The 24,846-nt window shown below is 36.8% G+C and overlaps 1 protein-coding gene across 1 annotated transcript in view; it reads right to left on the bottom strand.

Moving 5' to 3' along the window:
* Positions 1-24,846, bottom strand: part of COL25A1 (collagen type XXV alpha 1 chain) — a 126,792-nt gene that overhangs the window by 40,729 nt on the left and 61,217 nt on the right. Inside the window, exons 10-15 of the mRNA XM_085222295.1 lie at positions 19,898-19,951; positions 18,341-18,367; positions 16,304-16,348; positions 12,046-12,078; positions 11,848-11,883; positions 7,945-7,989 (exon numbers count right to left, since the gene is read on the bottom strand). Of these exons, the coding sequence (XP_085078421.1) occupies positions 7,945-7,989; positions 11,848-11,883; positions 12,046-12,078; positions 16,304-16,348; positions 18,341-18,367; positions 19,898-19,951 (240 nt within the window). The remainder of the gene's footprint in view (positions 1-7,944; positions 7,990-11,847; positions 11,884-12,045; positions 12,079-16,303; positions 16,349-18,340; positions 18,368-19,897; positions 19,952-24,846) is intronic.

The following is a 24,846-nucleotide window of genomic DNA, read 5'->3' as shown; positions in this document are numbered from 1 at the left end:
CTGCATTTTGTTCAACAAATTCTGCCATCCTTCTGCTTTATGTTATTATACCGATTTTGGCTGCAACAGAGTTAATTTTCCTCATAACTTTATTTTGGATTTGTGATGAAAACAACGCTGATGTTTCAGGTGTCACAGAGCAGTGCTCATGCAGCGCCAAGACCTTCTGTAATTCTCACAGCCTGGCCTACAAGGATCCTGGAGAGGCACAAGGAGCTGGGAGGGGACAGAGCCAGGAGAGCTGAACCAAAATGGCCAAAAGGGTACTCCATACCATACAGGAATAAAAACTGCAGGCGAAGTTGGCTGAGGCTGCCATTATATGGGGGCTGATTGGGCATTGGTCAGCTGGTGTTGAGCATCTGGGTTCATTTTTTCCATCACTTGTTTTTCTTGGCTTTGTTTTTGTTTCCCTTTTCAAACCACCTCAGCGTGCCATTTCCCTCACTTTAACCTTTCCAGTTTGTTTTCTCATGCTGCTGTGGGGAATGAGCGAGTGGCTGATGCTCAGTTGCCTACCAGGGTTAACACACAGCAGTTACCCTCTGTGCCACACACCACAGAAAGAAATGAGAATCTATCAAGCTTAGTGCTGCCAGTGATGTGTGAAATAGAAGGGAAACAGTTTCCTCTTAGTAAGGTAAGAGTAAAAAGGCCTGCTGAGGCTGCTCTCTGAGGTGATTTCATTCTTGCCTTGGGATCTCCCAACCTCAAAATCCTTGCATAGGCAAGAATCATCTCTAAACAACTGTGAAACACTGAAAGGAATGCAAGGAATCACAGTAACCAAGCTTTATAATACTTTTCTAAACAACTCACTATAGTTTCTTACAATAAAGTTTTATCTGGAGAGAATCTACCACAAGCCACTTTGCCTGCTAAAGCAGAGGCAGGGAACAGGACATCTGGAAAGAGGAAAGTTAAGCAGGTAGCTTGTGAAAAGAGAGTAAGGAAATGCCTCACTTGAGATACAGTTTACAAGCTGCATAAAAAGCCATCAGCAAATGATGACTCCCCATAAGTTTTAGTTCAACCCTTTGGCATAGTTATGAAATAAAAGCTTAGAAATCACCACATAGTACACAAAGTCAACAACATCAATCTCAGCATTTAAACTCCACTTACTGTTAGAGCTTGGAGCAATTTGCATCAATCATACAACAGAGGCAATGTGCTATTAAATAAATCAACAAGCTTGTGAGTTACTTCCATTTTACAGGAGCGATTTGCTATCATTTAGAAACAACCCCTAACAGCCTGAGATGTTAACATTATAACAGATAAAGGGATGACCTCTGTGCCTGCTCATTTTCACCTTCAAACATTTGTCAAATGTAGGAATACCAGTGGGTCAGAGAGCAAATGAGATGCTGCTTCTCACAAACCCTGTTAATGGTAATTTTCACCCCTAATCATAAAATGCGTGAAGAGAAGAGGGCCCTATAATTGCATGCTGTACACCTAAGTTATGTAAGCTTCATCAGAACTAGAAGTAAAAAAAACCTTGTAATTTACTTCAGAGGATAGTCTTTTTTTTTTTTTTTTTTTTTGAGGATTACTAATTAGACATATTAATAACTGGTTGTTTCATGATGATCAAAGCTTTTATGGACTGAGGCAGAGGCTAGCTTTGATATTAGAGGTTAACTCCAAGACATGCTGTTCACTGTCACTGTTTTAATTTTTATAGAACATATAACTGGCTAAAACATGAACTTTTGTTCAAGAAAGGTACAACAATTACAATTCCACTTGCCATGCTAATTGCTTTTTTAAATGTCACTAGCTTGATTACAACCTTTATAAACAACATAATTCTGTCCTCGTTTCACAGCACAGTTGAAACACAAAGCAATGCAATTATTTGAAACTTTGTTCTGACAGGCCTCATCTGTATGCTGACAGAGACCTAATGTGGCCCACACTCAGGCAGGTTGGAGCTTCCAAACTCCTTCCTGTAGGTCCAAGCATTCTCTAGATGCTCCCAACACCTGGTAGTGGGGACAAACTCCTCACAAGCCACAGAACTTGGCAGAGCCCAAGGTGTTCCTTCTAATCAGAGCAGACGTGGACAGGTCCCCATTTTATTCACTGAAGAGACCAAGGTGTGCTTGTCTTAAATATCATCCTAACTCACTGATAGTCATTTAAAAAAAGCTGATGCACTGTCCTTGTCTAATGCTACTGAAAGAATCCTACGAAGTTGAAGATACACAGAACAAAATCTAGCAAGAAAAAAACATCCAAAAACCCAGGTGTAAGGCCATATAGAGAACAACAAAGTTAGAAACATTGAATTTGGTTCACTGATATTTTCCCTCATTTTCCAGAAATTGCCATTTGTTGCCCCCAGATTTCATTTCTGAGATTGATAACCAATACAAATACATTTCCCGAAGTCTTTAAAACAGAGGTGCAGTGCTGTAGCAGCTGATGAAGCTGTACTTGCTCAAACCTAACCTGCTGCTTCTTAAGGAATCTGTGGCACTCAGTTCCAGGGCAGCAATGCCTCAGAAACTCAGACTGTCTTAGGCCATACAGGTCAGTGAATGGCACTTCATATTTTCTCAATGTTAAGGGCATTAGAAGGACTTTACATATAGCCTTAAGTCCGTGGGAATTTTGATATCAGGAGGACTCCAGTATTCAGTTCATAAGAAGGAAGTGAGCAAGGTGGAAAGAAATCTGATAAAAAACTAACCCCACTTTATGAAGCCTTTGTTAAGTCTTTTCATATCAGCTCAGAACTGGCTCCAAAAATGGCCAGCTGAACAGGTTGTCTGGCTCACTCATCACATTTGAAACAATATCTTCACACTCAAATCTGTCTCTAAACTTAGAAAAACAATTCTGGTTTTGAATTTCCAAATGCATGTTCAGCCTTTATGATTCATTTAGAGAAACAAAATATAGTACTTCAAAACCTGTCTAAAACCCTGAAGCTTCATAACTAACCCTACTTTGTATGACATTTGTTATTCTTTAGTGAGCTGATTTTCTCACTGTTTTTAAGTTCTGCCTGCTTGGAGCATATGCTGCTTTGGAAGAGTGTTAAAGAATAACACTGCAGCAATAATTCTGATTAACTTTGCATGTATTAGTCATATCAAATTCTTCTTACTTAAAGGCTAATTATAATTCAAGTCAGCATAGTACCTATTTTCGAGGATTAGAATAAAAACATTTTTTTGTAATAAGCATCTCATTTTTAATTCTTTGCAATGACTGATCTGCTAAATTATTAAAAGCCTGGCCCCAGTTGATTTCCTTTAGAACAGTTACATTCCGAGTCTAACAATTTTATTTTGTTACTTTAAAAATATAAAGAATTTTACTGCACGCACTAATTTCTGACCACATAAAATTGCATACTTGAGGTACATAAATGATTTCATTTTGCTGTGTCTTTCTTATGACTAATGAAATACTTAACAAATAAAACAGAACATAGGGCTCTCAGATTGTTCAGTTGCATTCAAAATTTGGATTTAGATTGATTTTTGTAAGTATAAAGAAAAATTTAACTATGTTATGAAACAGATGCTGGGAAATAGATTTTTACAAGCTCAGTTTTTTAACTAATACTATCTTTAGGGCAAATGACATCCTGTATTGCAGTTACTTATACTTCAGCCTCTTCCAGGAAAGAAAACGAGAGCTTTCAGGATTTGGAGGATATAGTTTATGACAGATTAATAAGAACTGCATATATCCAAAAGAAGAACCAGCTAAATCCTTCTGACACATGCTTACCATCCAATGTTAATGATGATTTCATTTTCTGGCCTTGATTCTCAATAGTCTGGAAAATGACTTGTCTACCCTGCGCAAGTGATTACTGCCACGGCATATGGAAACCAGACAGGCAGGAATGGATGAACTAAGCTAGATATGTAACTACATGCATACAGATGCATATTTATATACTTCCATTCTGGAAACAGAATTCTGTTAGTAGCATTACTGTCTTTTTAATTTTTTAAATAAATATACCAGTGGATAGAGCTAGTTCTGAAAAACTACTTCTAAAAATTAGCTGTCCAAATGCAGGTCTTAAATCCTATTTTTTAGATAAGCTCCCATTTTCAGCTAAAAGGATATATCATTGTATTCTACTTTTTGGTGTTTAACCAGTTGTACACAGTTTCTTTTTCCTACTTGGACAACCACTTTTTTTTTTTTTTTACAATACAAGCTGCGTACAAGTGTTCCCAGCTTCAAAATTCTGCCTTTCATTTTCTCTGAGAGGTTTCTTTTGTACTGGAAGTCACTAGATGAAAGGAATATCAGCTTTTCTAGAGGCTTTTTTTTTCTTTTATAAGTTCTATGAAGTAGAAAATTTTGCAGTCTTTCTGTGGAATTAGAAAAGATACAGGATGAGCTCTAAGTATGAAGAGAAAAGAAAAAAAGAAATTTAAGTACAGAAAAAAATCAATATTAGAACTGCTTTTCTTTTCACTTAAAAAAAAAAAAAAAAGCCACATTCTTATCCACGTTCTTATTTTTCTGAAATCTTGCTCAGGTACAGGCCCAGTGAAGTCAGTCTAAAGCAGAAAAAGATACAAGTGGCTGCACATGGGTAAGTCTAGTCAGGCAATTACAATGGATTTGAATGCACAGAAAAATGCCCCTTCTCAAAGCAGAAGGACTAGAAGTATCTTCACTTCTTGTGACAAATCAACTAATAGAATTTTTCTTGAACATAATCCAATAAAAGCTCAGTTGTAATCACAATCTTTGTTTCAGTATTTGTTTTAAAACTGGAGCAGAAACGTTGAAGAAAATTCAGATGGTGTATAAAGTACTGTTACTGAGAAAACTTTGTGTCCTGCAGAAATCTTCCTTCTGCAGTGAAGAAATTGAAGGCTGCACTGCCTAAATGCCAGAAAATGCAACACCACAGATTTGAGAGATGTCTGACAGTCCAGCAAATAAGAGAGTGCATGATTTCCACTACACTAAGCTAGCTCTGCTTAGTACATGTTATCCCATAAAAGTTATGAGATAAAACAGATATATAAAGTTTGTGTTTCATAGAAAGTATCCTGCATCTACATAGCATCAGTTGGGGGATATCAGAGTGATGAATTAATATTCTGTGTTTAGGTCCCTTACTCGCATCCCAAATTACATGGTGCAACACATTCAGGGGCTCATTAAGTTTCCAGTCATTCCTAAACAGCAACAGGTGCTTGAAAAACACTTCTCCAGCATGTCACAGACAGCTTCATCACTGTCTTGGAAATAACTGACTGCACTTGTGTTTCCTCCATGGCACTAACTGACAATGCTGAGAGACAGCAAAAGAACAGGAAGAACTCCCAAAACATCCATATGGACATAGTGAATGAGTCTAGAAGAATAATTAATAACAACCCTGCTGCATACTCTGAATTCTGATGTGATACTTGCATGTCCATGCAGTACTGCAATTCATTTGGATCCCAATGTCATGTTAAACCGAGCTCTAATGGGTTTCTGGGAATATACACTGATTAATTAATTGAAATGGCATTATAAGAAGGTGAAACTTTCCAGTGATTAATATTTATTAATCCTTTAAGAAGTCTGGATATGCTTTCAGGAACACTAGACTGGATGCCTTGGGACTTTTCTTCAACCATGAGAAGAAAGATGAGATGCAGCTGGAAAGATATGATTCTCTTCTTGCTGTGGCATTTGTGTTTTCACAGGCTGCTTTAACATTTGTAAGGAGTGCTACGTAAGTGCAGGGTTACCTAAAGTATTTCATAGTACAGACTGCCACTGTAGAGAGTTTCATTCACAAGAAGGCAAATTTGTAGTTCAATGGATAGACGAGAGGAGACTTCAATTCCTTAAATGGATGGTCATGGGATAAATACCTAAGAGCAGAAGAATTACATCCAAGAGTTTCCTGTGTAAAGAATAAACTTGTGTCTTGATTGTGTTTTCTCTACCTGAAAGAACTAATGGAAATTCTTTGAAAATTAGGTGACATGGAGTCTCCTTTTCCCAATTTCTTCTCATATACCTTGAAGAAGTCTGCTTGCATTGGACTCTCAATATCCAACAATTCCATAGCTGTTTAGAACACAACAGCTCTGTAAAAATGATCCTGAGACAGCAAGTTCATTCGTTCAAAATCGCTTGTGTGCTTTGAGATACTGTATATCAAATGGAAATGAACACTTGCTATTTATTTACCTGATTTTCAGAATGCTTGGCTGGGGAACAGTTATAAGATAAATCTGCACACCTAGATGAATTAACATATTTCAGATGTATTTGCCAATGAGGGCTAACTGTACAAAACTGCTTAAGCAGAAAATGAATAGAATATGGTAATTTCTAGAGCATCCCAAGAAGACACAAATTTTGAGACTATTCTGTAACTCCAATTGAAGTGGACAGAAGAAAGATCAAAAAGCACAGTGAGAATCCTAATGCTTTTTAGCTGCAAGGGATTTCATCAGAAACTTTTATACAAGACTTTTGAGTCTTTGATTTTTCACTTCACATTTTGCCTTTTAGGTGGATTTTGAAGCACCCTCTGAGTCACTTTTACCACCAACAGATAAAGCCTAACAGAAATAATATTCTAGATCAGATATTTAATTGTTTTAAAGTTCCATGCTGAGATAATAAATGAAACTGTATAGTTGGCATGAACAGCCATAACCCTAGCTGGTTTTGGTGAGTGTTCCCAGGATGCTGGCACTGACCTCCAGCTGAGCTATCTCCTTGCTTCCTAGTAAAGCAAACAGACCATGGATTTCTGTTGAAGATGCTTTTGAAAATACAGTTTCATCACAACTCAGCTACATGATCTTTACCAGTTGATGTAGAGGTCATTCTTGCAGAAAAAGAATGTCCACCCTGGGAACTATATTTTCAGGTATGACAATATACAAACTTTAATATGCACTTTCAATTATTCCCATAATTCACTAGAAACACAGAAAACACATTATGCATGAACGTTGTGGCAATTCACAAGTCCTTTGAGAAAACCACTGTAAATATTGCATTCCATAAGATAGATACCGAATCCTATCGAAACAGACAGAAGTTTGGCCTTTGGCTTATTCCTCTTTTTATTGGAAAAGCAATATAAATCATCTCCTGAGGTATGCACAAGCTCATGATGGAATGTAAACAAAAAGTTTCAGAGATTTTGTCCTCCAAAAGAAGGATCTTTGCCACAAAGGAGGAGCAGCCAACCTAACAAGCACTCCCTCAGGATATGCAAATCCTGACTTTGCACAGCACTGTACAGTTGCAGCTCAAACTGCCTAAGAGTCTGCAACTCCCAGTGCAACCACTTATGCCAGAGCTAAACCAACCACATGTCTTTTGCATCAACTTACCTAAAGATCCCAGACAAACCGGAAGCCAGGAGCTAAACCAGGTATTAGACCAGGGACTGTAGCTAATACTGAATAGAATCTTATTGAAACATTTTGACTTCACAGTGGAAATCACTTCTGTGTAATGGAGCAGAGAGTATTTTTGTTGACAGAGCCAGTTCTCTGCAGTCTGTGTATAATGAATGTAGTTTGCCGGCTGGAGAGACCTGCTAAATTCTGTAAGATTACTGCTACTGGAAAGTAGCCATCAAAATGGAAACCAAGTAAAACTTGGTACAATCACAATGTCACAAATGCCAAAACTCTTACATTACAAAGAAAAATAAAGGACTACCAATATTAGATATTTTTAAGCAGCGGAATCCTTATTTCCCAGATAAGGCAATGGTTTGCTTCACATTTTACTATAAGATGTACTGTTTCATTACTTAAACCAATTTCCCATACAAAACCTTCCTGTGTTAATCAGAGACAATCTCAATATCAGAGACTCAGATGCTGTATGAGCACAGTAGGACTACTTTAGTCACATCCTTGCAGTCCCTCCCCTCTTTGTGGTGCCCCCCCAGTACCACAGAGACTACAGTTTATTTACCTTTATCCCAGGGAGTCCAGGAAGCCCAGGAAGACCTGGTTCACCCTATACAGGAAAATTGCATAATATTACAGACATTATTCAGTTAGGGTCACTATGCAGTGAACACACCTATATATTCTGTAGCAAAATAAAAGAGCACAGGTGACTACTAGTCAGTTCAAGCGGGACTGATATTTTCAAAATTAGTGATTTAAATGCAGCTTTCTGAATGTACCATTTAAGAATTTAAATATCTTCTGGGAACCTCTGATGCTATGACAACATCAAAATCCACGTCAGAAAAACTGAGAATGAATTCTCATTATTTTGGCAACTAAATGAGAAGAAAACAAGCAACATTGGTTCATTTCCTAGGCTGCCATTTAAATTCTATGCTTACAACAGATGTTTAATTCTGTTCCATTTTCAACTCTGAGATAGATGTTGTGCTGCCTGACTGCCTGATTTAGCCACCATGCAATTCAGGTTTAAATTGTGCAATTCAAGCAGAACTACCTAATTACAGCTGGAGCATTGTCTTTATAGAGCTATCTGTTGCATTATTTCAGTGCGTGATATTTATCTATGAATATACATGGTGTCATAAAGGCTGGTGATAATCTAACCTTTTATTGCTTTACCCAGAAATATCTTGCTTATTTAAAATTGTAATAAAGTGACCTACAGCACAGCATTTAAAAGGGTAAATTAGTAATGAGGATCAAGAACTGAATGTATTTCCTTTGATGCAAAGTTGATATTAGTCTAACACAAGAAAGGCTAGCACAGCATTCTGACACGTGGCCATTTTGAGATACCAACTAAACAGAAAGATGTCATCTAGGGAAATAAAAATGATGAACAGAAAAAAAAAAAAAAAAGTAGTAGTAACATATGAAGAAAACATTATTTTAAAGGCTGGAGATTTTACTTTAATACACAGATGGATTCAAACCAATGCCTTGGTTGTGAATATTCCCTGAACTTTCTGGAACCGGTCTGAACTCTGAAGCCAACTTTTATCTTTATTATGAGTTGAACTGTATTCCAGATTTTGTACATGCTTGAGCTTTATAGAGATCCACATTTCAGCTCTGTGGTTAGGGCTATAGATTTTGCTATTGAAAAATTTTACTTGTGTATATACATACACATACACATATTTGTACACTCAGCTATAATAGATACATACAACAAACAAATGTATGTATGCATAATATAGATGTTCCTACAGAACCCAAAAACATTACTTTGAGACAATAGTATTAAACAGAGTGAAAGTGCTAGTAACAAAATTATGTTCCACCACAACTGAAGAACACAATACAGGGTCTGCAAATTGCTTTACCAAATAGAGTAACTTTACATATTATGGAAGGCTCTAATAATACATTTCAGTTACTCCAACATTTTAAGTTATCAGACTACCTAAAAGCACAGGAAAGAATCCACTCTTAAAACATTAACTATAAAATTAGATGAAAGAATGGTGGCTAGGATACAATTTTCAGTAGACTCTACTAGCTCTTGGTTTATTGCCTAACACTTAGTAAAGCAGGAAATGGGTTGTCAGTCTTGCAAAAGAATAATCCATTAAAAAGTCTTCATTACACCCATGCTTGATGAAGTGCTGGCTCCAAAATCTCTCTCCTCTGTCAAGTATCTCAGCTGGGCAGCCACACACCACACTGCTAACATGACTTTTTCTTATCCAACTGTGGAACACTAAGTTTCATTTCTAAGCACAGCATATGAATGATCGCAACTGATAAATCTATTAGTATTGCTGCAGTAGGTCAGTGCTTAATCTCGGGAAAGATCTAAACCCTAGGGACCCAAACATAACAAGCAGAAAGGATCCAGCAAAGCCAGTTTGTATTCACAGCAATCTAAAACAATTAAGATGCCAGTCCAAGATACGTCAAAGAATGTCATACATAATGAAATCACAAATGTTTCATTATAGTTAGCATTGTAGATGAGTGTTTAACACTTTACTTTCTGGACTTGTTCTAATATGAAAGATACAAGCACAATTTTTGAGAAGAATAATTTTTAAAGAAGGAGAAACTGTATACTAACTTCTCATCACACTAAGTTTGTTCTGTCGTGATACAACATGTGGCACACAATAGCCTTGACAGGCCACTCAGGCACCAATACATCTCATTTCATGTAAGTATTATTCAGGTGGGTAGCTCAATATTTACCTGTTCTTTTAGAAGATGGATAAGGAGTAACCAGAAGAGGAGGGAGAAGTAATATATAAGGAAGGAAGATACAGAAAGGAAAAAAGAATGGGGCATGAGGCAGAAGAGAGGTGATGCAAAGGGATGACACACGAGTTTGTTCGGACAAAGGTCCCTACAGCCCCTGATGAGGTGAAAGAGTCCCCACTGAGCAGAGGCAGAGTGGTATCTGTGGGACACCTGGCTGGAGGATGCACTCAGAGCAATCGCATTATGGGACCTGCTGGCCGTGGCTGGAGACAGGGAGGTGGCATATTGGGAGCTTGTGAGGTGATGTGGAAAGAACACATTAAGGTCCCTTTGGTGCAAACAACAAGCTGACACTATAGAAAGTCTGAGCCATGTACTTCTCACTTATCTATGTTATGTAAATGAGATCAAACCTGAGTGCCTGGAGACTGAGATCCTGCAGGAGCCTGCTGATAAATCACTGCTGCTTTTACCTCCATGGCAGCCAGCTAATGAGAGAATGAATCTCAACAGGCTCTTAAGTGCATTTTCTAGTTTATTGCCCCAGCAAAGCACACGCTAGAGAATGCACATGCTGAATGATTCCACAGACTAGATAGCTTCAAGCTACCATGATTACTTTCTCTAATTAAAACTGTTTTACTAAAGAACTGCATTTACTACTGTTATAGTCTTTGTTTAGTCTGTTTTAACTGATGGTAACTAAAATTTCTCAAACAAAAAGACTCAACTTCTTATTTTATATTAATAAGTGTTTTGAGATTTTGCTTAGTCACCCCAAGGCCTTGAGTATTAGAAAACAGTAGTAGTGCCACTCACTATACAGCTGGTTAGGCTGGAACATCTGCACACTCAACTTTCCACTGGGTTCTGCTCCACCCTAACAGCAGTAGGAATTTTTCAATGTTATAAGATACAAGAATGATGCTGAAGGCTTCAGGGGGAAACCAGGTATTGCAGAGCAAAAATCTGGTACCCTCATTGCCTCTTCTCTTTGCCCTTCCAGCAGCTCTCCCAGCAGGACCTACCTCCTACTCTCCCGAAAGGCAGCTGAAGGCAAAGCATTCACTGTCTGATGTACTATGGATTCAAAAGGGAAATTACCCAGCTTCATGGCCTCTTGCAGCACAGAGTGATTACAGCTCCTGCTGGATCTTTACTTGCAAAAACATCATCAACTATGCAGCACCCAGGGGAATTTCTTCCCCAGGAAGAAAGAATGGAGCAGCATTACCCAGTCTCTGTCCTCCCAAACACACTGTGCATCTCTGATAGTTTGATTTCCCTTATAAATACATAGCAAAGGGATTCCAGTCAACATTTATTTTCTTCCTAATTAGATGTAATAATGTACTACAGGCTGAAGGTTAATATTCAGTCAAACATGCAAAGTTAACTTGCGATCATTCAAGTAGCAGAGCCATTTGTTGTTAGTCTTGCCAGCTGCAGTTGGGTAAGCTTTCAATGCAAGAAGTGTTCTGATGCTAGAAGAGGAGGTGTGTTATTCTGTCACTACTTTTCATGCTAATTAGTGTTATCATTCCTGTGCTTTTTATAATACAAAATGATCGTATGCCATATTGTACAAGCTGCTACATAGCACTACATTGGGCTCATCCTAGTGTAAAAACAGTTTAACATAACAAGACTTATCACAAATCCAACAGTGAAGAAAAAGAACACAAACATTTCCAACTAATACCTTTTGTCCAGGCCGTCCAGATTCACCAGGTTCACCCTAAACAAAGAAAAGAAATGAATAACATGATATCTGTCAAAAGGAATTAAAAATAGGATTGGGGAAGATCATAACATTACCTGAAAAGTCTGTGACACAACAAAGTAACACTGATCAGCCACCCCTCTTCTCCCTGTACAACTGCTTTCAGTGTTTAATTACCTTAATTCCTGCAGCAGACGAACCAGGGTCACCCTGATAAAAAATCCACAAGAAATGATCATACTTATTACATATACAGATTTAAGGAAACAAATACAATAAAACGTGCAAGATAATAGCAAGATGATATAGCAAAATAGCTATTTAGCAATACTGTCTGCACTCTGTGATGATATATAGGAACTTAGCCATTGAAATTAAATCAAAGGATTCAGAAAAGAAACCATATTATTTTCAAAAAAAATTCAGAGAGAGTTAGTTTCAAAAAGTGTACTAAGTACAAATTTCACAACTAAAAATGTAGATGCAATAATTGCTGATTTTGTAAGAATGAACTTTAAAAAGCTGGAAGATGGGACACAGTTTGGCATCTCTAAATTACTGACATACATTAAAAATCATTTACTGCAATTTACGAGTGATCTTTTTGATTTGGTTCTACAGATCTCAACTGACATAGCTTTTTGTGCTAATCAAGATGAGCCTTGAAAAAATTGACACAGATAGTATAGAAGCCAACAGTGTTATCCACTTTGAAGATGTTTAAGTAGAGTACCCATTCCTGATGGTTCAGTGAAGCTGGAGGAAGCATTCTGTGAACGGTGGAAATTCAGAGTTGGTATGGGGATTATTTTTTGTAATAGTCCAATAAAACTAAATGGCACCAGAAAACACGCTCACTTCGTTTTAAAGAACAGAAACAGAATTTCCTCTACACAGTTGCTGCAGCTCTCTCATGTGTGAGTTAAAAACAAAAAGTCAGTTTTATGAAGGGTTGATTCATGTCTGGAAACCCGAGCTGCCTCTTCTTGATAGACGTGCATGAGTGATACTGCTGATATCCCTTACAAGCATGTACAACTGCAAAGCTTCAGGGACTTTTTATAGCTGTAAAGTGGTAAAGCAACTGGTAAGAGACATTCACAAGTTAAACATTTTAAGGGATAATGATTGATATGGGGAGATAAGAGCATTAAGTATTTATAATCCACCTTCACATAAGAATGAAAATTAATACGGGATTAAAAGGAAAAATATAGCACAGGATGTTCTCTGTTCTCTGATGAGTCAGACCATTTGGAAATGAAGAAATTTTAGCAGGGGAACATGCACACAGAAGAAAAATACTTGGTAGTTTCCAGGGGCTAAGTCTAAGAACTCATGTCTGACACTGATACTGCCTTTAGAGTAGGCCAACTCAGAAAAGACAGTTTCCTTTTTAAATCATGGGTCGAAAAGTACTGACCCGAGTCAGCATCTCTGATAGCCACTGGGTACAGCAGTTCAGAAAGTAAAGCTAAATCAACTGTACAAATAGGAACCTGTTCAAACAAAGTTTAAAACAGTTGTCACCTCTGTCACATAGCAAAATTAAAATTTAGTATTTATTTTACAGAAACATGATTTAATCTTTTAAAGAAATGTTTTACAATTTGTGATCTATGAATGAAATATCTTAAACATCTAGCATTATCATTTAAGTGTAATGGTCCCTGCATTTATTTATATAAAATAAATGGCTTTTTTTTAATTATTTTTTTAAACCAAGCAAGTAGGAGGCATACATACAAATGGCTGAACATCTGGGAACTGCACCAGTACTAGCCTTACATCATCTCTGAACAACACTTCCAGCAGATCTCTTAAAATATCTTTTAAAAATAGTGCCTCAGTAAGTCTTGAACTCCTCTCCACAGGTGTTCAGTTCACAAAAACTCTCAATACTCATCTGGTAGTGAAGTTCTGTAAAGTAACACACACTCTGGACATTTCAGAGCTACCGAAACAGAAAGCAGAGAGCATTCATAAGAACATAAGAATAATGCTTTAATGAGGCTGCCTGTAGATTTGCTGGTCTTGATTCCAACTGCTCCTTTTAAGACAAGAAAAAAAGGGCAGAGTTTTTTGTGTTAACTTCCTGCCCTGATAGAAAATACCCAGAGGAAAACACAGAAGGAAGGCTTCTGAGCTGCTTTGAAATCCTGCATTATACCAGAATAGTCTGGTAAGGGTAACTGTTCAAGATGATTATTACACCAATGAAAAAAGTACAAGCAATACAGAAAAAAAAAAAAAAAAAATACACAGAGAAAAAAAACAATAAAACATCAAGGCTACTTTGTGAACATACTAAATACGACTGTAATAGGCTTTCTTAGATTCTCTAAAGCTAATGCAATTAACAACTACCGGGCAAATTAATTCCTGAATTTTATGTGATGGTCATACAGCACAATCTTTGCCCTACAGTGAAGAGCAGGAAAGAGTACACTCCTTGTTGAGTAGCACAAATGTAATGTAAGGACACCGAGTTTTATGCTAGTTCCTATATTATCTCTTGAAATATATCCTAAACTTCCTACCAAAGCTATCTTTCAGAAACAGTAAGTTACAGTTCTACTATAAGATACAGATTTTTTTTCCTGGGAGGCAGATTGCCTTGCAGGCAGGGAAAATGGGTGGGCAAAAAACAACGAAGGCCAACTAAGCCACAGTTTTGCTTATTCTGTCCTAAGAATTTGTGCAGTGGATGCCAGGCTGTTACTCTTAGAGCAATGAGCTCTATGCAAAAAACATGTGTATTTCCATGTCACCACAGCACCTCTGAAACTTACATGAAACCTTGAAGAGTTGGGAGACATCCTGTATTATGATGATAAAAAAAATTATTGAAATTTCTTCAGATGTAGAAATATAAGTCTCCCAATGACCTATTTTTCCAGAATTTGATCCCAAACATTTTGAAGCTCACAGTAATATTTACAACACTATAGTCATGAAAAAAAATGATTTCCCAGTGAAAGAGGTAGAGGAGTTTTTCTTCCCTTAAACAAGATTCCAAGCAGTCAGATGCATGCATTGCAGACCACGGTGAAGCATGGGAATACAAATGGGTGCATGCTCACTCTCATAGCAGATAAAGAAGCAAAGCAACAAGGGAAGCTCCACTTCCAAGTCTTTCCAGAGAAGTTAACTTACTATTTAGTTGCTACAGGACTATGTCTTAAAAACAATCTCATATTTTCCTAGAAATTATGTTATTAAATCTTGTAAAAATGGATTAAGAAGACTTCACTGGCATACCTTGTCTAAGCAACTAAATAAGGTTCTTAAGATTTTAATCTAGGCATGACTACATAGGAAGTATTATATAAATGAACTGAGAATCAAAAAAAATTACTATTCTTATACGTAATGATTATTTTTAGTACCTGACTTTAGAATACACCCCATAATAACTTTATGTTCTTGACTACTGCTTCAAAATGATAGGGCCTGAGAAATTTGCATGCATTGCTTAGTATTTTGATAAATCTGACAAACTTCTTGTGCTACACTCTGATTTGAGTTGGTTATGCAATTAAACATATGTATGGGAGACAAGAATGTTTTTATGCTTCTGCTCAAGTATAATCACTGAAAATAATGCCTTTAGAAGCATACAAGTTCCTAATTGGTGGTAATAAGCCATATGCAACCTCTACTCAAAAATATTCACAAAGAATACGAAAGATTATGTGGCTGGAGAAGATCATTATGACTGGTCCTTCTTCCTGTACTATGCGCGGTTTCTCTGTATATGTAAAACACAATTAAAAACTCAAGTTCAATTTTGATCTTTTCTGCAGGGGTACAGAACAAATCTCAAATAAAATGAAATAAAATAAAAACCAAATAAAACAATATTTTGATGACTTCAGCTACTTTTACACATTGGCACTTTGCAACAATGAGCTAACAAGGTATTAAGTGAGGTTGTTATTGATATAATCTGCTAAAATCTCCTAAAATGTAGTTTTTATCTTCAACTCTCAATTGCTTAGCTGGCTGTTTGGAAGGAAGTTAGCTATCACAGTACCATATTGGTTTAGCCTCTTTCTTTGTAGAGAACAGAGAATGGGAAATATGAACAGCTAAGATATACCAGAAAGAGGTATAACTCATCAGACACAGAACCAAAAGTCTGGGCAGATTGCGACCAAATTTTCTGAACAATGCATATTTTAGCTAAGAGGAGTGATGATTAGAGACTGATGCTGATGCATTCTGATCTAAAGCTGCTGCTACATAAAGTCAGGAACAGAACAGTGATATTTTTCCACTGTTTATAAGAAAGAACTCAGTCAAACTGTTCAACATTTTTAATAAGAAAGTTTAAAATGCATTTTTCTTTTATCAAATTTTTATTTTCACTAGTTGGTTAGACTGTAAACACATCTACGGCACATGCTTTCCTCTCTACTAGTAAGTAGTATACCTTTTCTCCTGTGTCACCCTTTGGTCCATTTTCTCCAGCATCACCCTGGAATGAAAACACATATTTTAAAAAATGATTTTATTAACCAATCTCTCCACAACACGGTCAGGAAGTGTGGTTTTTATAGCTGCTATATCTGTTGCATATAAACCCACAAAAGTACATAAACTCTCAGATAACTATCTTCCTGTTGGTACAGTCTACATCTACAGACTTCCACAATTCATTGTGGTTTAGAAATGAAGGAATGATTTCATGATGGTTGAGTATTTTAAGCATATCTAATCAAATTCAGGTAAGTTATCCAATTCCAATACTTTTTATTGGATTCTCAAGTGATGTACGTTATAAACTGCTTGAGTTTGAAGTACTTCCATGCATGATTCACAAACCAGAAAACTTTCACTGATTTCACCCCTCCAGATAGCCACCAAAATGGTTCTCTCTACATAAATTTGATGTGTTGTATGTTATTAAGAAAAGTGATATTCAGACAACACTCCTTTATGCCTGGGCAGACATTTCTCATTTTAAAGATAACTTTTTAAAGAAATGCTTCAAAAGTTTTGTCTATTAGAACACAAAATTTCTATTTCTATTAATTCAGTTGTATAGTAACACCAGAGTAAACCAAAAAGGCTGTTATATATGAGGACCAAACATGCCTGTGAGACTTGAGTGCAAGAAATATATAAAATACCAAAGGTGCTGATTGACTCTAAATATGCCACAACCATTTTTGTAGGTCTTGGCCAGACAACCAGTAAAAATATTCAAATAACAATATCAATTCAGTGCCTGTCATATTGCTCTGAAAAGTTCAATGTAAAATTCCTCTCAGAGGACTTGTACCAGAGATCATTTTATATAAGATGGTCACCAACACAAGGGTAACTACCAAAAAACTAGCAAGTCTTTAATTAAGAGATTGATGAATCATGGAGATGTGCAACAGTAATGGCTAGGAATGTCATTCTGAGTCCATTTGACATGATAAAGTACATATAGGACATTAACAACTACATTTTTTAGGGAAATACAATGGATGATTATGGTGAAATATCATGATTTTAAGTAACAGAAATCCAGTGCAGGTAAATATCGTTATACTGCTTTTGTGCTTGAAAATGAACAAAGGATTACTGGAGTTCTACCAAAAATATTATTTTAACAAAAAGGAGTGATTTTGTGAAAAGAGATTCCTAGTTATATATTCTACATGTGGGGTAAAAACATTCAAGATTTTCCTTGATAATAACGTGCTTTAGAATACATGAACTGCAGCTGGTAATACATGGATTTATACAGATCTGGAAGTGAAATTCAATTGCAGCTGAAAATTGAAGCTGCATGACCAAGCACTTCTCAAGAGCAAATAACACCTGAATGCAAGCAGCTTACTTTTTAAAAAGCTTGGCTCAATTTATTCACAGGATATGAGTCTGTGTAAAGATTCCTGTTCAAAATTAGGCTTTCAGCATTTCTCAGGTTGCCCTTGCAGAGATGCAGAAGATTGATTTGCACTGTTTGATTGCATGTGTTTACTCACATGAGTGCTCCTACTAGTATCTTTATATGAAAGGGCAGAATCATACCCATGTTTTGCAGCATGGAGCTCATCTTGTCTTTGTGCGATGTATATCATCTAGAGTTTGCATAATTACCACTCTGTTACCAAATTCTTTTACTCCCTGCAGGTAACAGAGCATCAAAATCAAGTTATGAGAAATGCTCAGACTACCATTTATTCAATCACTCATCTTTTTCTGACATGAACATTAGATATGGTTAGGTGCAGAGTTTCTCAGCTGTGCAGCAATTAAGGCATGAGCACTTCTATCCATGAGTAATCAAGCTACAGTAATCTCAGAAGGAGTAACTGGTATTAGCATTATTTGATGTCAGAAAAAGCTGCACAATGGCTCTCAAGGTGTAGGCTACAGCTGCATTTTTATTTATTTATTTTTAAACTAAGAATCAGTGCACTGACAGCTTTCCAAAACAGAACAACAGCAAAGGAGGTGGAATAGGACTCACCTTTTCTCCTCTCTCTCCAGGGTCACCCTGATCAAAGCAAGTGGAGCAGAGAAGTCATAAGTTAATAACACCAGTAAAACTCCAAATATAAGTACTATTATCATTGTCACAATTAATGACACTGTTTCAAATGATAAAAAGCCAACAGCAAAATCTTCAATAAGCAATAATAAATAAATTTAATAGAACTCAATACACAATACATTTTCAGCATAATTTTAAAACATTAGTGATTTGTATGTAGAATTTTGTTTTGTTTCAAAGATTTCTTCCTGTTTTGTTCTAGATTAAACCTTCATGAATAGGTGCATGTCTTTGCGGGATGGCCTTCTGGGACAAAGCTGACTCCTGCATTTGGTTTTCCTTATTTTGGAAATAAATGAAAGACAAATTTACAGGCTGAATGTGGAGTGAAAGTCATATGACTGTACTAATGGCTTAGGAGAATCTATGGGAAAAACAGAAAGCCTTAAGTGACTCAAACAAATTCACAACTGATTCAGAGCAAAGAGCCTTTACAGCTTCTAACATTTTCTGGAAGAAAAAGATGACTTTTGACCATTATTTTTAAAATTATAACTTGCTTGAGAAACTAGCTCAATGGCAAACTCACATTGGTGCACTGAGCATGACCCTGACAACTCATCCAGAAGGCTTAGAAATGCACCCTGCCTTATCTTTGCCCCTTCTGATGGCTGGCAGTCGCTAGGCAACTCGAAGATTACAGTCGTGCATATGAATTAAGCATTAAGTGCCACCATTTGGCTTCTTCTGTATACGAAATAAGAAAAGGTCACGCTCCCAAATGGTGTGTTTTCATCCCTGATGGACAAGCAGCCAGTCAGTAAACGTAAGGAGCCTGCCCTGTGTGTCTGTCAGCAGCAGTGTGATGCACAGAATCAGCTGAGGAGCACTTGTGCACCAAAGACACGCTCACAGCTGATGGGATTAGAATTCAACATTACCCATTCCAAGAGGCCCCACCGATCACATCATCGAGCTTTCTTTTATACAGAGTTCTTAGCTTTACGTTCCATTCCACTCATTCAATATCAAAACAGCAGAAAAATAATCATTTAACAACAAAATAAATGCAAAGAGAGACTCTGATTCATCAAATATGGGCCCAGACATGTTCTTAGTGCAGTCTGTTGCTGACTTCCATTATAGCAGGATCAGCGCTCAAGACTTAACCCTGACATTCATCAAAGATTTGACCACAGTAGCTCTTGAAAAGAAGCCTGAAACACATTGTAAAGAGCATAAACAAAGCCTCTCTGAAAAGGTCTCCATATTCCCAAACACTTGCAGGCATATTACATTCACTTGGCAATGGACGCGTATGCGTCAGTGCCACTGACTGGAATTATATATGCACAGCAGAAGATAATGCTTCTTTATGGTGCAATGTGTAAAGCCTCTGACAGTCCTGATCACTAGAGAGAGCAGATCAGTAAAAGCCAGTCAGAATATAAACACTGCTTGGAAAGAGCAACTGTAATCTATATGCTCTCACGTACTGCGTGCTTTTGTTTTTAATCCATTTCCAGTACTAACCTTAAGCCCTGCTGCTCCCTTCTCCCCTGCTATGCCAGGCAAACCAGGTTCTCCCTAAGAACACACAAAAAAGATGCAGTTAACAAAGACATGATGAAATACATATTAACATCATTTCATCGCCTCATATTAAATGGACTAAATCTAATTTAAACTCCTGTAGAGATAAGAAATAATTTTACAGAAGGCACTGGAAATATGCATGTGTGAAGCTAAACAGAAAACAGAACTGAGACTTATGATTCTGAAAAGCTGCTCAATTTACCTTAAAAGCAGTCTTTCCAGCAAGGCTAGCATTACTTCTCTCCTTCCTACAACTCAGAAATACTGCAAGAAAGGCTTATCTTAAATGACTTTGACATTCTGCTCCTAAGGAAGACAGACAGTGATGAAAAATGAAAAGGGTTTATTCCAGAAACAGAAGAGTTTGGAATAGATAGCTTTTTAATTTTTTAAATATACCTTGCTTGTCAGTTTTACACACTCCAGTACCACTAGCTAAAAATTAGATTTAAAAGACTTTAAAAACTTCAGCATAACATTAAAGATCCAAATTTGGGATATTTTAATATGTAGTTGACATATTATTCCACACCTTAAAGAGTGGCAAGTAATTTTCATAAGTCAGTCAACAAATGACAATTACTTGTAAACTTCTTTTTTTCTCTAAATTGAAAAAAAAAAAAAAAACAACCAAAAAGCAAATAACAAATAGAAAAACAAATAATTCTTAATGATATTTCCTGGTGTTTATGTCCCAGACTCACTGAAAAAAATGCATGCATCATTTGAGAGACATGATATATCAATGGCTAGACCTTACTGGTAAACATCTAGGGTTGATGGCTGAGTCCTTTTGTGGAAGTAAGCCTCAATTTCACAACAAATACGCATATTTTTTTGTAACCCTTGCCTACGCACTAATGCACTGCACTTCAAGGTGGGAAAGCATGTTAAAGCAGCATCCAAAAGAACAGAAAATGCCTTCAAATAAGTTCCTCAAAAAGCCTTTTTGCTACCTAAATGTAAGAAAATGCTTAAAAGTTCAATACAATAGCTAGTACAGTAATGAAATGAGAAATGATAATTCAGAAACTCAGTGGATATTTTTATATAGGATTCAAATTCAGTAGACAGGATGAACCAACTCTCTGCTTTAAGTTACAAAAGAATTGAGATACGAGCTTGTTCCGATCCTCCAAAAAAGCCTTCCACTAAGAAAGATCTTTTTATTACATATACAGTCATATTTGAATCATATTTGAATCAGGGATATATGAACGTGATTCTCCAAGAAGGTTCCATTCGAGTTCTAAACTAAAGGAACATAAAGCACCTTAATGTCACCAACTATGGGACTGTCTCAAAGCACAGAACAAAACCATTGAGATTCTTGTAAAACTCTACTGAGCTATTCCTCACACCAAAGTGTTAGGTGCTATTAGACTCACAGAGAATTACAAAGCTATTTGAGTCAGCCCTTTTTCAAGGCTCCTTTGTATTGTAGTAGCTCAAAGGCTGATGTAGTAGCACAGGCATTTGATATATGAGCGGTCAGGATTCAAAGCTGCTGGAGATTAGGCATAAGCGTCCTAAAGGATTGACCCAAAAGACACTTGGAGAAAACTGCCAGTTGACAAAATGAAGCAGAAGGGACTGATAGATATGCACTTGTTTCTCCTCATCCCACACTGCAAACAAGGTTGTTTCTGTCTCCTTCAATTTAAAACAGCTGCAGTTGGCTGACAATTCAAGGGGCTTAAACCGGTAATCAAAAGGTCAAAGTCCCAAGCTTGTGCCTTCCTACAAAATTTACATATCCAAGTAATGCATACACAGCTATTGGTATGACAAAAAATGAGATTAAAAACTGCACAAAAAAGTTGCCTTACTTTCTTAGGAAAAAAAAAAAAAAATTGAAAACCTCTGGCTGCTATGTCCTTGTAGTAAATCACTATTTCTACCACCTGTCCTGTTTCTGGCCTATATGTGACTTTCCTATGGCCATCAAACTGTATGCTTCTATCACTGGAAGTACTAGCCAGAGGCATTATCACATTTGGTATTAGCTCTGGGAAGGGGAAAAACTGAAGGCAAACCTACAAGGAAAGCACAGAGATGACCTTGCACCTTTGTGCTTTTGAAGTCATTATCCTCCTGTTTCTAACGCCCTGAAGCACAGAGGGACTGTATAAAACCACAGTTTCCCTTTCACTGCTTTAGAACCTGATTTTATCATCTATACAAGTAGGAGCAGTACGACAAAACATAACTTTATTACACATAACGTACCCTATATACTACCCCAGGAAAATTCCTGTTTTCCAGGGCTAAAGCTGATTTTTAAGTATTAAATATTCTATTAAAGCCTAAAATAAAATATAAAAAAAACAACAACAAAAACAATAAAACAAAAGCCTCAACCAACCAATAAATAAAAAAAATTCCACCCAAATAAACAGAACAAAGCCCCGTCAGACCTCCCATCAGGTAGGAAACACCAAAAATAGCCACAAGCTGAAACAGCAGCAAGCATTTTGGAGGAAAGTAGATTGATAGTTTTCCTGTTGTACACTAATCTTAGTATTTGCCATGAAAGTAAGTTAAAATATTTCTGTTAAGAAGTATGGTAAATTACTTTCCTTCCATTTATTTACTTTTTTGTTGTTGCTTTTTTTGTTTTCAATTAAAGTACATATTAAAACTAAAAAATGCTGTGTATGTTTGTTTCACTCCCACAGATTAGCGTTTGGGAGATTAACTGCTGCTCTTTTGGCTGAGGACAGTTATGCTGCTGTTCAAGGAGAGATGCATGGAAGGGAAGACTGGACATTCAGAAACACCACCTCATGCATCAACTGCAATTAGAGTGCTTTTAAACTTGGCAAGGGGTCAGAATCTATAAAACTATATTTTTCATCTCATATATTTGTACATTCACCAGGCCGTGGTTAATGGCTTCCTGACTCATATTGCTGTCTCTCTTTAACAGCATTGACAGCAAAGGTGTTATGCTGCACAAACAATTGCCTTCTGCATATCATTTAGCTTTCAAATCAAGTCAGCATATTTTTCTTCTTCCCCATTTAAGGAGTGATTTTGTCTATAGCACATCTAGGTTGGGGTCATAGCTTATCTTTATGCAGCCAGGACATCCTCAAAAACAATCACTCAGGGACAGGCATCACTAAAACAAAATGTCCTAAAACCTGATAGTATCTATGTAAAAGTATGACATACTACTACACTTAAAATGATACCAACAGCCACATTGCACCCTCAAATAAGAGTCACAAGGCCAAAGAACTTATGCAAAAATATCCTCAGAGGATTCTCTTGAAACTCTTTCCTTACAAAGATGGAAAGATACTGTGAGCAGGTTGGACATACATAGGTATAATCCATAAAGATTTTGCTGTACTTGTAAAAGCAGTAAAAAAACAAACAAAAGAAAAACAACAAAAACAAACAAACAAACAAAAAACCCACCAAAACCTCCCAGATGTACAAAAATCAAATCCCAAACTGGTAAATCCGCAAATTTTGCATTAGAAGTGCTCCTAAGACAGCTCTTAACTTCTGTTTTGTATAAGGTTGTTTTCTCTTGTCTTTCAGTTATGGAACCACCCACAAAAGGTCCTGTTTTCATGACATGACTAACTACACAAATAAACTATAACCTAATAGAAAATGCTAGAAAAGCTACCATTTCCAAATTTTAATATAAAAAATGCAATAATAGTAGTGAGTAAACTTTTGTCTACTGCAGAAAAGGACACCACCACCACTTGAAGTTTTTAAGCATGTAAGTCCCCAGTTGTTCTCTTTTCTATGATCTTCTGAAGTTATTTAGGTCCAGTTTGATGAATTCAGAAATGGTCTCAGAATGATGGAAATAAAAATTTCCGGCAAATGTGCTATTGTTCTTTCTCTCACCCAAAATCATGCAGCTAAATTCAGTATGATTGTAAGTGCTTCTGTAATTTATCCGACGACAGGCGAGCCTTAGAATGAATTAGAAAAAATACTATCACATCAGCAAACTATACACAACTGAAAAAGTTATGAAAAAAGTTACTATTCAGGATCCTTCTGATCATTTCCAGAATGGTCTTCAGCAAAACACCTTGAGAACCAGAAATGTTTTGATTTTTCTTCCAATTAATATCAACTACCAGAGCAAATAAAATGCCAACATGCCAAGAAGAATACATTCAAACCAGCCACTTGGTTCAGGAGTGTCAAGTAGTTCAAAGAGGTCCTCTTGTGCCCGTATTACCCGTATGATTGTGTTAACACTGAGAGACCAGCTCTGTCTTTCCTGTATTAGTTTGGGTAAAACACATCCTTCGGCACCCTGCCCAATGAACTGAATTTGATCAGTGCAGAGCACTGCTTGGGCTCAGCTGACAATTTGATAAAAAGCTGTTGATATGAATGCATAAAACCTACTTTAGATCAGTTTTGAAAATGTATCAGCCACTAGAGTACATATTGAAGGATTTCAGGGTGTTGAAATCATACCTCTCCTTAACAGAGCGATCTGTGCCCTTGAGGTATATACCTCCATGTCCAGAATTAAGCAGCTAAAAATAACATGGCTGGAGGCCTTGGCCTTTCTTGTTTGTAACAGAAAAACAGCCTGGAGGCCGCTGTTCTGAAATAAGTTTGGTTTCGGTGGGATTCATAACTCCATCTACACCAGCTGGTTGATATCCATCTCGCCCTGAGAAGAAAGCCTGTCAGTACTGCTATATTTTCCAGTCACTAGAATGCAATCAGTTGTAAGGATAAGGAAATACAAGAGGCCCCCAAACTAAATTCAATCTAATTTTACTCTAAAATACATAAACAAGGACAGAGGGGAAAAAAGTAGTTTCTCAGACATGTTACTGTGATTTCCATTTCAAATCAGGCTTGAATTATTTCCTTTCGACTTGCTTTTCACC

The sequence above is a fragment of the Meleagris gallopavo genome, chromosome 4 (genome assembly GCF_905368555.1).
Source record: "Meleagris gallopavo chromosome 4, MGAL_WU_HG_1.1, whole genome shotgun sequence".
In the NCBI taxonomy this organism is placed as follows: Eukaryota; Metazoa; Chordata; class Aves; order Galliformes; family Phasianidae; genus Meleagris; species Meleagris gallopavo.
The sequence above is the reverse complement of the archived record's forward strand: the minus strand, read 5'-3'. Positions and strand labels throughout refer to the sequence as shown.